This window comes from Chelonia mydas, chromosome 3 (genome assembly GCF_015237465.2).
Source record: "Chelonia mydas isolate rCheMyd1 chromosome 3, rCheMyd1.pri.v2, whole genome shotgun sequence".
Lineage (NCBI taxonomy): Eukaryota > Metazoa > Chordata > Testudines > Cheloniidae > Chelonia > Chelonia mydas.
The window spans coordinates 80,723,442-80,737,718 of NC_057851.1; the positions used below are offsets into that span (position 1 = coordinate 80,723,442).

At 42.6% G+C, this 14,277-nt stretch overlaps 1 protein-coding gene across 6 annotated transcripts in view; it reads left to right on the forward strand.

Annotated features, from left to right (window-relative positions):
- The window catches only part of CEP57L1 (centrosomal protein 57 like 1), a 35,296-nt gene that overhangs the window by 1,004 nt on the left and 20,015 nt on the right, over positions 1–14,277 (forward strand). For 3 of the 6 annotated variants that reach the window (XM_043542760.1, XM_043542762.1, XM_043542764.1), the window contains exons 1-3: positions 9,125–9,292; positions 10,065–10,175; positions 11,899–12,043. In XM_043542760.1, the coding sequence (XP_043398695.1) occupies positions 10,134–10,175; positions 11,899–12,043 (187 nt within the window). In that variant the 5' untranslated portion in view covers positions 9,125–9,292; positions 10,065–10,133. Of the gene's footprint in view, positions 1–9,124; positions 9,293–10,064; positions 10,176–11,896; positions 12,044–14,277 lie in introns of those variants that run through there. The other 3 variants (XM_007057407.4, XM_043542763.1, XM_043542761.1) reach the window with 2 other exon arrangements.

The following is a 14,277-nucleotide window of genomic DNA, read 5'->3' on the forward strand; positions in this document are numbered from 1 at the left end:
ATTACTTCCTTTCTTAATGAACTAGGTTTCAGTTGCTTGATACCTGTGCCCCCCTTATATATTCATAATGAAGTTAAAAATACATAAACTAATTTTCCACCCTTGTTTATCTGTATTCCAAATACAAAGCCCCCCCACTGAGATGTAGCATCATCATTATGCTAGGTCCTGTAAAACTTATAGTTAGAGTTCTGTGCCTACATAATGAGACAGGCCAAGGGCAGGGGGAGAAAGGAAGTATTGCTGATAGAAGGTTACGTGCTTTGTAGCTTCAGTGCAAGTGCATTGTACACACCCAAGGTGACCAGATGTCCCGATTTTATAGGAACAGCCCTGATATTTGGTGCTTTTTCTTATATAGGCATCTATTAACCCCCACCTCCTGTCCTGATTTTTCACACTTGCTGTCTGGTCACCCTAGACACACCAGAGGTTCCTTTTATCCTTCCACAAACTCCATTTGTACTACTCTCCCATCCCCCTCAAAAACTTCCTGTAACCACCCATGCTAGAGAGGTTTCGTGTGCCCCATCCAATAGCCCCCTTCCCCATCCCATTAGTTGTGTGCCCCTCCGGTCCCCCTTCCCATATGCCAAAGTCCTCTGTTCTGCCCCTTTATGCACAGGGTCTGTGGGCTATGAAGTTTTTGCCACTTCAGTTATTCTGGTATAGTTAAAGTGGCAAACCTCTCTAGTGAAGGGGTCTCAAACTCAAATGACCACGAGGGCCACATAAGGATTCGTACATTGGCCCGAGGGCCACACCACTGACCACCCCCCTCCATCCCTTCCATGAGGCCCTGCCCCTGCCCTGCCTCTTCCCACTCCTGCCCTGCCCCCATTCCAACCCCTTCACCAAAATTCCCCATCCCAACTCTGCTCCCTCCCTGCCCCTGTGGGGTGCAGCAGGGGGCTCAGGGCAGGGGGTCGGGGTGCAGGAGGGATGTGGGGTGTGGCAGGGGGCTCAGTCCGTGTGCCTGGAAAACACTAACCCAGACATGTCCTGGTGGACTTTGCTGAGTCACAGAGTTGAGCAATCCCCCATTTTGCGACGCTTGCACAGCCCTTTTACAGCATTGTAAATCCCTTGACTGTAACTCCCCTGCTGATTAATGGTTATTTAACACCATCTTGGGAATGGGTTACCTCATTTGTCACTGGAGAACTAGCAGTGAAGACTCTCAAACTTACAACATATTTCAGTAACAACCATATAGCAAAATCTCATAACTTCATACACACACATGATATACATATTTTGACAGAACAATGGGTTTCAGAAGATCATAACTTTTCATATATCTTCTTATATGGCATGCTTTGTATGAAATATATCATAATTATATGACTGGTGACTATGGGGGTTCCTGGGTGCTGCTTTGAGGTACCGAGTGCCACACTGGTGTGTAAGTTTGTTTTCAGGACCACCAACCTGGCCCACAGGTTTATTTAATGAACCCAGCAAAGCACACAACCACTGCTTGCTGTAGCAGACAAAACCACTGCTAACTCCAGAGTTCAGATCCAAGGAACAGGTTTATATCAGTAGAGGTACAAAGTACCACACCCCTGTGATCAATTGAGCGTGACCTGCCAGTGATCTGGCCTAGTACATACAGACTAGGCTGTACACAAACAAAGGCAAAGACTTAAGTTTCAGTACACTTTTATGCTCAAGATGACCCCATATTTTTATCCACACCCCCTCCTCTGATTCATTACATAACAAGTAATAATATTTTATGACCAAATAAAAGATTCTGCATTACACCCTAAATTATATAACTTGATTATCTACTTATTAATAGTTCTCATTGTTAATTTTAATATTTGACAGGGACTTTATTTCTTTACCCTGATCATATTTGGTGGGGTCATCACAACCTCTCATTGTTACTGCATCCTTGTTATTTACCTAAATATCAAGGACATTTCAAGAAGTGAAATAACAGGATACTTAGTTAGCCAAAAAGTTGTCTTGCGCTCCTTTCCAAAGGTCTGCTGAACCAAACTAAACTAGGCCTACATTTATATTGATTATGCACTTGTCTGTCTAATATGTGATATATATGATCCATTAAATACACTTAGGCCCTTACCCTTTTACATGAGGTAAGTTTACCTAATCATCATCTCACCTCCTTACATGGTGTAACTTTTCTAGTGTAGACTACCACTTAGGGTATGTCTACACCTACCTTGGATTGACACTGTGGCGATTGATCCACTGGGGGTTGATTTAGCGGGTCCAATGAAGACCCACTAAATCGATCACAGATCACTTTCCCGTCTACTCCAGTACTTCACCAGAATGAGAAGCATAAGGTAAGTTGACAGGAGAGTTTCTCCCGTCGACCCAGTACAGTGTGGACACAACAATAAGTTGACCTAAGCTATGTCAACTCCAGCTACGTTATTTAGGTCGACTTAGCCCTGTACTGTAGATCTGCCTTCAGCGTTGAACAGAGCCTTCATGCAAACAATGTAGGGTAAAAATGGAGCCGATCATACCTGAATTTACGCTGGCTAATTACTTATTTCCTGATACATATTTCTTGTCACATTGGGCTGAATACAGTAGGTTTCCTGGAGAGTCATTTGTTGCTGGTTCAGGCTTTATTCAGATGTCTGCATGGGACCCTCAGTGCTGTAGCTGAGTAGTTACATACACATGTAGAGAATGATTAATTGTCCATTATAAGCTATGGTACGTTCTCTGAAAAGAGAGACATTTGGGTGTTAAACCAGTCACCCTACAAATATTAAGCAAACTAAATATAAATATTAGTATAAAATAATATTCATGGCTTAGAAAGGCCTCCCAACATGCAGCAGGGAGAATTCACTGATGGGTGTTGTGGGGACACAAGACATCCTTTTCAAAACTTAAACTTTGTTTTTAAATGATGTTGCAAAGATAACATTAAATAGCTGATCTGAATATAAACTGATGTCATTTTGTCTGGTCTAAACTAGCATTTAGGGAAAAGAGGTGGGGGAAGAAAATCTTCTACTAGCGTAAAAAATGATGGAGGCAATAGCGTGGCATCTAAATCAAGAATTCTCAAACACTTTTATGGACCACTCCTTCTTTCAAATCATGATATCTGAGATAATCTTCTCTTCAGATCAGCGGCACTGCTATGGGTACCCGCATGGCCCCACAGTATGCCAACATTTTTATAGCTGACTTAGAACAACGTTTCCTCAGCTCTCGTCCCCTAACGCCCCGACTCTACTTGCGCTATATTGATGACATCTTCATCATCTGGACCCATGGAAAAGAAGCCCTTGAGGAACTCCACCATGATTTCAACAATTTCCATCCCACCATCAACCTCAGCCTGGTCCAGTCCACACAAGAGATCCACTTCCTGGACACTACAGTGCTAATAAACGATGGTCACATAAAGACCACCCTATACCGGAAACCTACTGACCTCTATTCCTACCTACATGCCTCCAGCTTTCACCCTGACCACACCACACGATCCATTGTCTACAGCCAAGCTCTGCGATACAACCGCATTTGCTCCAACCCCTCAGACAGAGACAAACACCTACAAGATCTCTATCAAGCATTCTTACAACTACAATACCCACCTGCGGAAGTGAAGAAACAGATTGATAGAGCCAGAAGAGTTCCCAGAAGTCACCTACTACAGGACAGGCCTAACAAAGAAAATAACAGAACGCCACTAGCCATCACCTTCAGCCCCCAACTAAAACCCCTCCAATGCATTATTAAGGATCTACAACCTATCCTGAAGGATGACCCAACACTCTCACAAATCTTGGGAGACAGGCCAGTCCTTGCCTACAGACAGCCCCCCAACCTGAAGCAAATACTCACCAACAACCACATACCTCACAACAGAACCACTAACCCAGGAACCTATCCTTGCAACAAAGCCCGTTGCCAACTGTGCCCACATATCTATTCAGGGGACACCATCACAGGGCCTAATAACATCAGCCACACTATCAGAGGCTCATTCACCTGCACATCCACCAATGTGATATATGCCATCATGTGCCAGCAATGCCCCTCTGCCGTGTACATTGGTCAAACTGGACAGTCTCTACGTAAAAGACTAAATGGACCCAAATCAGATGTCAAGAATTATAACATTCATAAACCAGTCAGAGAACACTTCAATCTCTCTGGTCACGTAATCGCAGACATGAAGGTCGCTATCTTACAACAAAAAAACTTCAAATCCAGACTCCAGCGAGAAACTGCTGAATTGGAATTCATTTGCAAATTGGATACTATTAATTTAGGCTTAAATAGAGACTGGGAGTGGCTATTTCCCCTTGTTTTTTCCTACCCCCCCCCCCCCCCGACGTTCTGGTTAAATTTGGATTTATGCTGGAAATGGCCCACCTTGATTTTCATGCACGTTGTAAGGAGAGTGGTCGCTTTGGATGGGCTATTACCAGCAGGAGAGTGAGTTTGTGGGGGGCGGGGGGGGCGGACGGTGAGAGAACCTGGATTTGTGCTCGAAATGGCCCAACTTGATGATCACTTCAGATAAGCTATTACCAGCAGGAGAGTGGGGTGGGAGGAGGTATTGTTTCACGGTCTCTGTGTATATAATGTCTTCTGCAGTTTCCACAGTATGTATCCGATGAAGTGAGCTGTAGCTCACGAAAGCTCATGCTCAAATAAATTGGTTAGTCTCTAAGGTGCCCCAAGTACTCCTTTTCTTTCTCCTAATCATGATAATAGCCCGTTGGCAACTCTGGAAATTGCTTACATGGAAGAATTATACTATGAAAATATTAAAAATTGGCTACAAGCACCTAAAATTAATTTTTTTTTTTTTTAGCAGCTGGAAATGTGGAGGTGAGCAGCCAGCTTCCTGCAGAGTACCAGTGGTCCACAAACTGCAGTCTGCCACTCTCTGCTTTTATTTGTGTAATCTTACACAGATAAAAAAGATGCCCTTTTTCTCAATGTTGCTATCACTGGTGGAATTGCAATGATGTAAGACTTAGCACCAAAAAAGCTAGTGTAACACAGCCTCTGAGTCTCAAGACAGATGATTGAAATGACACTAAAAATGACTCTAATGTTTTCAGATGACTGTTCCAGAGGCATTGGTGAAACTGATCAATAATCTTGCCAATTTCATGCTGCTGCAGATGCTTTACTGAGCATCAGCAGCCACTATTCCCTGAGGAGTAAGAGCTCCAGCCCTGGCCCCCCAGAAAGAGGCTGGAAGAAGGGCTGGCTAACAGGCCTTTCTGCATTTCACTTGAAACAGTGAGATGCTCATAGGGTGGGGAGGAAGAGAAGGAGAAGAGACAAAGCTGCTATCCTTTTCATAAAAAGAAAAGGAGTACTTGTGGCACCTTAGACTAACCAATTTATTTGAGCATAAGCTTTCGTGAGCTACAGCTCACTTCATTGGATGCATACTGTGGAAAATACACAAGATGTTTTTATACACACAAACCATGGAAAAAATGGGTGTTTATCACTACAAAAGGTTTTCTCTCCCCCCACCCCACTCTCCTGCTGGTAATAGCTTATCTAAAGTGATCACTCTCCTTACAATGTGTGTGATAATCAAGGTGGGCCATTTCCAGCACAAATCCAGGGTTTAACAAGAATGTCTAAGGAACGGGGGGGGGGGGGGGTGAGGAAAAAACAAGGGGAAATAGGTTACCTTGCATAATGACGTAGCCACTCCTAGTCTCTATTCAAGCCTAAGTTAATTGTATCCAATTTGCAAATGAATTCCAATTCAGCAGTCTCTCGCTGCAGTCTGGTTTTGAAGTTTTTCTGTTGTAATATCGCAACTTTCATGTCTGTAATCGCGTGACCAGAGAGTTTGAAGTGTTCTCCGACTGGTTTATGAATGTTATAATTCTTGACATCTGATTTGTGTCCATTTAGTCTTTTACGTAGAGACTGTCCAGTTTGACCAATGTACATGGCAGAGGGGCATTGCTGGCACATGATGGCATGTATCACATTGGTAGATGTGCAGGTGAACGAGCCTCTGACAGTGTGGCTGATGTGATTAGGCCCTATGATGGTGTCCCCTGAATAGACATGTGGGCACAGTTGGCAACGGGCTTTGTTGCAAGGATAGGTTCCTGGGCTAGTGGTTCTGTTGTGTGGTATGTGGTTGCTGGTGAGTATTCGCTTCAGGTTGGGGGGCTGTCTGTAGGCAAGGACTGGCCTGTCTCCCAAGATTTGTGAGACTGTTGGGTCATCCCTCAGGATAGGTTGTAGATCCTTGATAATGCGTTGGAGGGGTTTTAGTTGGGGGCTGAAGGTGACGGCTAGTGGCGTTCTGTTATTTTCTTTGTTGGGCCTGTCCTGTAGTAGGTGAAGTATGCATCCGATGAAGTGAGCTGTAGCTCACGAAAGCTTATGCTCAAATAAATTGGTTAGTCTCTAAGGTGCCACAAGTACTCCTTTTCTTTTTGCGAATACAGACTAACACGGCTACTACTCTGAAACCTGTCATCATGCAAGGTACTGCATTTAGCTGTATGGAGTGGAAATCAACTGCATGAAAAAACTTGTACAGATACAGACAGACATCATCTTCCTTTCCAAATGCAAACAGATGGACATCGTACCAAAAGGACTGAAGGTAAAAAATCCATTACAATCTACATACCACACAGACTATCTTTGAGAGCGTGTGGCACAAGCTGGCAGCAAACAGCGGAACCACCTGATCAACATCCTCTACAGCGAACAGGGAAAGATAAAGAACGAGCTCTCAAATGGATACTCTCATAGAAAACCAACCTTCCACACAAACTTCCTCATGGCTCGATTTTACTAAAACACACACTTTGCTTCTCTACAGAAGAAAAAGGACACTAAACTTTCTAAACTACTACATGCCATAAGGGGCCACAGCAATGGTTCCCTCAACCCGCCCAGCAATATTGTTAACCTATCCAACTATACTCTTAGCCCAGCAGAAGCAGCTGTCCTATCGTGGGGCCTCTCCTTCTGCCCCTCCACCCCCATGAACATGATACAGTTCTGTGGTGACCTAGAATCCTATTTTCAACGTCTCCGATTCAAGGAATATTTCCAACACACCTCTGAACAACATACTAATCTACAGAGACCTCCCTACTAACACGACAAAAAGAAGGATTCTAGGTGGACTCCTCCTGAAGGTCGAGACAGCAGACTGGACTTCTACATAGAATGCTTCCGCCAAAGTGCACGGGCTGAAATTGTGGAAAAGCAGCATCACTTGCCCCACAACCTCAGCCGTGCAGAACACAATGCCATCCACAGCGTCAGAAACAAACTCTTGACATCATAATCAAAAAGGCTGACAAAGGAGGTGCTGTTGTCATCATGAATAGGTCGGAATATGAACAAGAGGCTGCTCGGCAGCTCTCCAACACCACTTTCTACAAGCCATTACCCTCTGATCCCACTGAGAGTTACCAAAAGAAACTATAGCATTTGCTCAAGAAACTCCCTGAAAAAGCACAAGATCAAATCCGCACAGACACACCCCTGGAATCCCGACCTGGGATATTCTATCTACTACCCAAGATCCATAAACCTGGAAATCCTGGGCGCCCCATCATCTCAGGCATTGGCACCCTGACAGCAGGATTGTCTGGCTATGTAGACTCCCTCCTCAGGCCCTACGCTACCAGCACTCCCAGCTACCTTCAAGACACCACTGACTTCCTGAGGAAACTACAATCCATCGGTGATCTTCCTGATAACACCATCCTGGCCACTATGGATGTAGAAGCCCTCTACACCAACATTCCACACAAAGATGGACTACAAGCCATCAAGAACACTATCCCCGATAATGTCACGGCTAACCTTGTGGCTGAACTTTGTGACTTTGTCCTTACCCATAACTATTTCACATTTGGGGACAATGTATACCTTCAAATCAGCGGCACTGCTATGGGTACCCGCTTGGCCCCACAGTATGCCAACATTTTTATGGCTGACTTAGAACAACGTTTCCTCAGCTCTCGTCCCCTAACGCCCCGACTCTACTTGCGCTATATTGATGACATCTTCATCATCTGGACCCATGGAAAAGAAGCCCTTGAGGAACTCCACCATGATTTCAACAATTTCCATCCCACCATCAACCTCAGCCTGGTCCAGTCCACACAAGAGATCCACTTCCTGGACACTACAGTGCTAATAAACGATGGTCACATAAAGACCACCCTATACCGGAAACCTACTGACCGCTATTCCTACCTACATGCCTCCAGCTTTCACCCTGACCACACCACACGATCCATTGTCTACAGCCAAGCTCTGCGATACAACCGCATTTGCTCCAACCCCTCAGACAGAGACAAACACCTGCAAGATCTCTATCAAGCATTCTTACAACTACAATACCCACCTGCGGAAGTGAAGAAACAGATTGATAGAGCCAGAAGAGTTCCCAGAAGTCACCTACTACAGGACAGACCTAACAAAGAAAATAACAGAACGCCACTGGCCGTCACCTTCAGCCCCCAACTAAAACCCCTCCAACGCATTATTAAGGATCTACAGCCTATCCTGAAGGATGACCCAACACTCTCACAAATCTTGACTGCAGCGAGAGACTGCTGAATTGGAATTCATTTGCAAATTGGATACAATTAACTTAGGTTACCTTGCATAATGACGTAGCCACTCCCAGTCTCTATTCAAGCCTATTTCCCCTTGTTTTTTTTCCTCCTCCTCCTCTTCCCTCCCCCCCCACCCCCCCGTTCCTCAGACGTTCTTGTTAAACCCTGGATTTGTGCTGGAAATGGCCCACCTTGATTATCGTACACATTGTAAGGAGAGTGATCACTTTAGGCACACCTGAGGCACCTAACTCCAGGAGAGGGTTCACAGCTGAGAATCACAAGCAGAGATATGCACCTACCTGTAGTGAGGACTTAGGCATTTTTGTCTGTGAGAGGGGCGAGGCTTAAGACACGCCCCTGACATCAGCGTCTTCCATTGGCTAAGTAAGGGAGCTCTCTATGTAGCATGCTGTCTGTTGTGGATCATATTCTAATGTGCCTGTCTCTCTCTCCATTCATTGTATAGAGAGCCTAGGTGCCTAACTCAGACTTTGTGGATTGCATTGATGTTCCTGTGATTTTTCTAGGTGCCTGAAAGTTCGGGGTTGTGATGCTGAATATGAGTCTAAGCCCCCAGTAAATTGTTCAGCTACCGAATTATATCCTTTGGGTATTAAACTCCTATGAACTGGAAAGAAAGAATCATGAGATAACGTAATGCAAGCTTACTTATGTGTTCCTGTGCTTCCTGCCCCATGCAAGTAGAATTGTCTACTGTATTTTTATCCTCTGCTGCTTAGTAATCAAGACTGCATATGATCTCCTGTCCTGGTGAAGAAGGTTTTCTCATCAGTAAGAGCTACTGTGGCAGGATTCAATTTAGATAATGTGGTTTGTAATCTGTAGTAGATATGATGTTGCAGTGTTCTGTATGACATCCTAGAATACAGTGGTTGTCAGTAGCAATAAAACTGCATTGGAATGTTATGGGCTGAAGTACTCTCCCAGGACAGGATGTTGATTTGTACACGATTTTGAACAAATTATTTGTTTGACAACTTTCGTTAGATAGTTTTAGCGGAGTGGACTGTTATAGTTTGGCTGTGTCCCAGGTCTTAAGGAAACCTCTGAGCTCTAGTTCATCTGAAGGGTTAGCTGTGAGAGTGTCTTGAAATCAGATATGTACTGACCAGAAGATTTCTGAGCTTGATAGCATCTATTTAATAGTAATTTAGAACCATGAGGAAGGTATCCGACCGAGAATCTCCAATTTCTTGAGTAGCTTGAAGATGCAGCATACCAGGATGTTGGCCCTTTTTCTGTTTTTAAATGCCCTCTGAAACATCAACACTGACCGCTTTTTCTGGAAATTTTTTTCTGTTTTGAATATTTTTTTCAAATTGACTCTCGTCTGGGATCTAACTTTATTTAGATAAATGCTGTAGTTTGTTGTGGGTTGCTGCTTCTTCCTGTTGGTTCCTTTTTGTTACGCTCCCAAATGAGTGGTGTAAATTACTTTGTCTAAACAGAAACCACAATGCTGTGCTGAGTAGATATTGGGGTTCATGCTGGAAGTGGTACAGCAAATAATCTTCCATGGCAGACAATACCCTCTTTCTGCTATTCGGTGAAGAAAAGGTGAGTCTGCTGCAGAATTTTAATCTGCTGTATGGAACCACAGTTTTACTGTATTACTAGGCCTGCAAGTAAGTTGTTTTTCTGTAATGAGAATTGTCTTCCACTGAGCTGTGATGGTATGATTAACACTTGCCTAATTCGGAATTGCAGTTGCTCTTTTCGAGTTTAATTATTTAGGCTTATTAAAGGAATCTTACACGTGTCTGATGTGTTTTGATAAAAGCTGTCATCTTCTGTGACTATTATAACTTTTGAAGTACAGCACAAAACCAAGTTTCTGGGACCCAAGTTAAAACCAAAGATGTTGAATTTGAAATAAGAAATACTATATAAGGCCTTGGAAATTCACAAATTAATTTGTGAAAAATAATGAGGAATGTGAGTAAAAATGGAGCTTATGCATTTGAGCTGACTTCGAGATAGTAAGGAGTCAAGAATGGATGGCTTGTAACTATTATGTTACAAGGATTGTCTACAGACTCTCCAAACAATCCATAGTTACAGTAGCAGGGCAGTTTTATGAACTCGTCATTAAAACACGATTGCAATAAGACTGAATAGAGGTGAACTTGAGCTGTGAAGTTCTGACTGAGAGTTTTGATGTTAGGCCTATCTATACCCAACAGATATATTTAAATAAAGCACCGTAAGAAATGGTAGGGTTAAGAAACCATGAAACAACTGACATTCTTAAAACTTGTTTCTAATTTGTCTTGAGCATCATTAAGGTCAAATTAGAAGTAAAGTAATGCAGTAAGCAAAATATTGTTTATACACGATCAATAATCCAACACATCTGAAAAACACTTAAGAAATGCATTTCTTTCATATTGTCACATTTTTTTCTCCATTTGGGTGGAATACATAACTAATATTCAGAGCTTGAATATTTAATTTCTAATCTAAATATCTGAATGGAACTTGAGTTAGTTATCCTGGAATAAACATTTTTGGCTGAGCTCTGAGGGTCAACTTTACTAAATCACCTAGTCCAAACTTCATTGTCTGTATCTCAAATACAGTTAAACTGTCTTTTATTTTAAGCAGAATAAACATGCACTTGAAAATCTGCTTCTGACAAAATGAGGAGTGGGGGGGGGGGGGGAGGAATTCTTTTACTGGATTGTATTAATGGGAATACAGCATATTTAAATCAAGAAAAGGAAGGCAGGGGTTTTTTCGCTTGGCCATTATTAGGTTTCAGCTGTATTAAATTTTGGACATGACATGTTTATTTAAACACCTGCGTTGGTGGATTCAGAGGTTTGGGGTGGGGTAAAGTATATGTAGGGAAAAAGCATACTCATTGTACATTAAAGATCAGGCATAACTGTCCTGTAAATGTATGAGGATGTTAGCAAAGGAGTGCATTATTCCCTGGTCAAAAAGTTAAACAGAATAAACGTGTTTAGAAGTCAAGAAGGAAAAATTTAAGAATCTTTTTGGTAATAAAACAAGATGCCAAGGGAATCTGTAGCATTTCTGTCATTGGTGATTTTTTTTTTTTTAAAGGAATTTGTTGGGAGTTATTTAAGCTGCGGTATTCTTGACACAATGTAGAGGGAAGGACCAGCTGACTTGCTCAGTGTTCTTTCCAACCCAGTTGATTTCATTTGATACAAACTTAGGGCTTGTTCAAGACAGGGCATTGGACTAGTTGTTGGTGCTATAATAATAGTCCATTTAGGAAATAATGGCATTATGTATATCTTTCCTTCTACAGACCATGGGTTCTGAATCAAAGCAAAGTTTCATAGGAAGCTTTCTGCAGCCTCCAGATAAAATGTTTGTTCCTACCTTTGGTCAGAGCAAGTCAAAGAAGGCAACAGCTACCACTGGTGACATGCTTCCTGCCCCAAACAACCAAGGTAAAGCCACAAAAAAAGTGTTCTTTTTTTGGGAGGGGGGAGGGATAGCTCAGTGGTTTGAGCTTTGGCCTGCTAAACCCAGGGTTGTGAGTTCAATCCTTGAGGGGGCCATTTAGGAATATAGGGCAAAAATTGGGGATTGGTCCTGCTTTGAGCAGGGGGTTGGACTAGATGACCTCCTGAGGTCCCTTCCAACCCTGATATTCTATGATTCTATGAACTCTATTAAGCAAATTGCCTTGTCTGTTCTACTTATGAACGTTAGTCATTTAGATCATTGGACTGGAGGCTTGTGTGGAGAGTGAGTAGTATCCCCAGACTTGGGGCTGTATCCTAGAAGCTGGTTGCCACCTCTCATAACTTTGGCTGTGAAATACGTTTTGTTTGAAAATTGGAGATGTGCTCTGAAGACAAAGGAGAATGCTTCTGTAGAGTTTGAAGTTTATCACTTTCTTTTTAGCATTACTTTGATTTGAAACTTTGATTTTTGTATGACATTGTTTGCTTCCCTCTAGGTCAAAAATCACTTAACTTTCTGTATAAGATCCCCTGGAAAACTTGAGAAGAAAATACATTGTAAAGAACCAAAGTTATAAACTACTTTGGTTATGGATAGTTTTGAGCCAAGTCTTGTTCCCGTTGCTGTTAATGTGAATTATTTGCTATTGATTTTGGTGGGAGCAACGTTGGGTACTACGTATGTGAACATGTTTCTTTCTACTGTGGCTTAATCATAGGAAGAACCTAAGGCGGCTCCTTTAGTTGACCCCTAAGAGGGTTCTTACACAAGCTTCTGCTACGAGAGAGAGAGAGAGTGTGTGTGTGTGTGTGTTGGGTTGTCTCTTTTAAACTGTCTGACTACAGTTCTGGAGCTTAGTCTTCAGGTACACTGGAATAGTGCCTGGTACGCCTAGGGGAAGATCTAAGGTGGCTTTATACCACATTTCTGCCTTCTAATCCCTGATCTTAGGGACAGTATTGCTCCAAGTTTAAGGCCTTTCTACATTAGGGGCCATTTTGCCAGCTGGGGGTCACTGCAACATGATCCAGCCAACAACCATGCTCTGAGGAAAATGGGGGTAGCTGGCAGGGAGAGCGGGGACATTATTGCCCCATCACCAAGGGAGTCCTCCGTTTGTGTACAGGAAACCTTAAGGCTTATGTGTGCTATTGGAATGTCAGAGTGCTTAGTTTGTGTCAGAACTGAGCCCTTTCTCTGTAAGCGTGTGACTATGGAGAGGCAATAGCATCTTCGGAGTAAAAGCTGTAGCTGTGGTGATACTTCATCATAAACATTTGAAAGCACAGTTTTAACCACACATTATGTTAGGGAACAAATACTTTTTTGGAATGTAAAAATGGTTCCTCCTTGACATTTTTCCAAAGTGTCTAACTTTCCCTGCGATCTGTCCAAAACAATCACATGATGCCACAATAAGTGAATCCTAAATAGATGTTGAGGTTGACTCATCCAAGAAGCTTTCTTCCAAGGACAAGAATAGCTTGATAATCAAGGAATTGCCATTATTTGGCAGTAGAAGCAGTTCTTTCAATAAAGCAGATATTGGGGAGAAAAAGGGGCAACAGAATATCTGACACTCAAAGTAGCTCAAACTGGCTTTCAGAAGTGAGAGAAAAATCTAGGATCTGTTAATGTACTCCTCTTCCTTCCTGCCATCCCTATGAAAATGCCCCTGTGACCTATAAGGAATGTAGATTGGGTAACTGAAGAGCGGAGCATAAATCAAGTGCAGAGGTTACACAGAAAATACGACTGAGCCAGAAACAAGACTTAATTTCTAATCTCAGTAGCAAACCCATGTTGTATTCAGTAGATCACTGTGCCTCTGATGCAAATTGCTTCCAATCTCTGTATTTAGGCTAATTGTAAAACTGGGCAAACAATGCTTACCCATTTCTGAAAAGTTCTCTGGAATCTAGAAATTAAAAAGGATTACTCACCCTTCTCCAGGAGGCGTTTAACTTAGAGACCTGAGTTCTAGTCTTTGGTCTGATATTTAATTTGCTATAACTTGCTGGCACTCCTTACTAGCATTTGGAGTGAAGATGGCTATGCATGTATACACAGCACATTCTCACTTATCGACATACAAAACAAATGCATTTTGTAAGGTGTACATTGAATGTGCTGGGTCTCCATAGGATCCACTGTTAACTTTTCCAGTGGGTACTGTGGCTCTTCTCTAATAATTGGGTGAGTTATTTATCACATG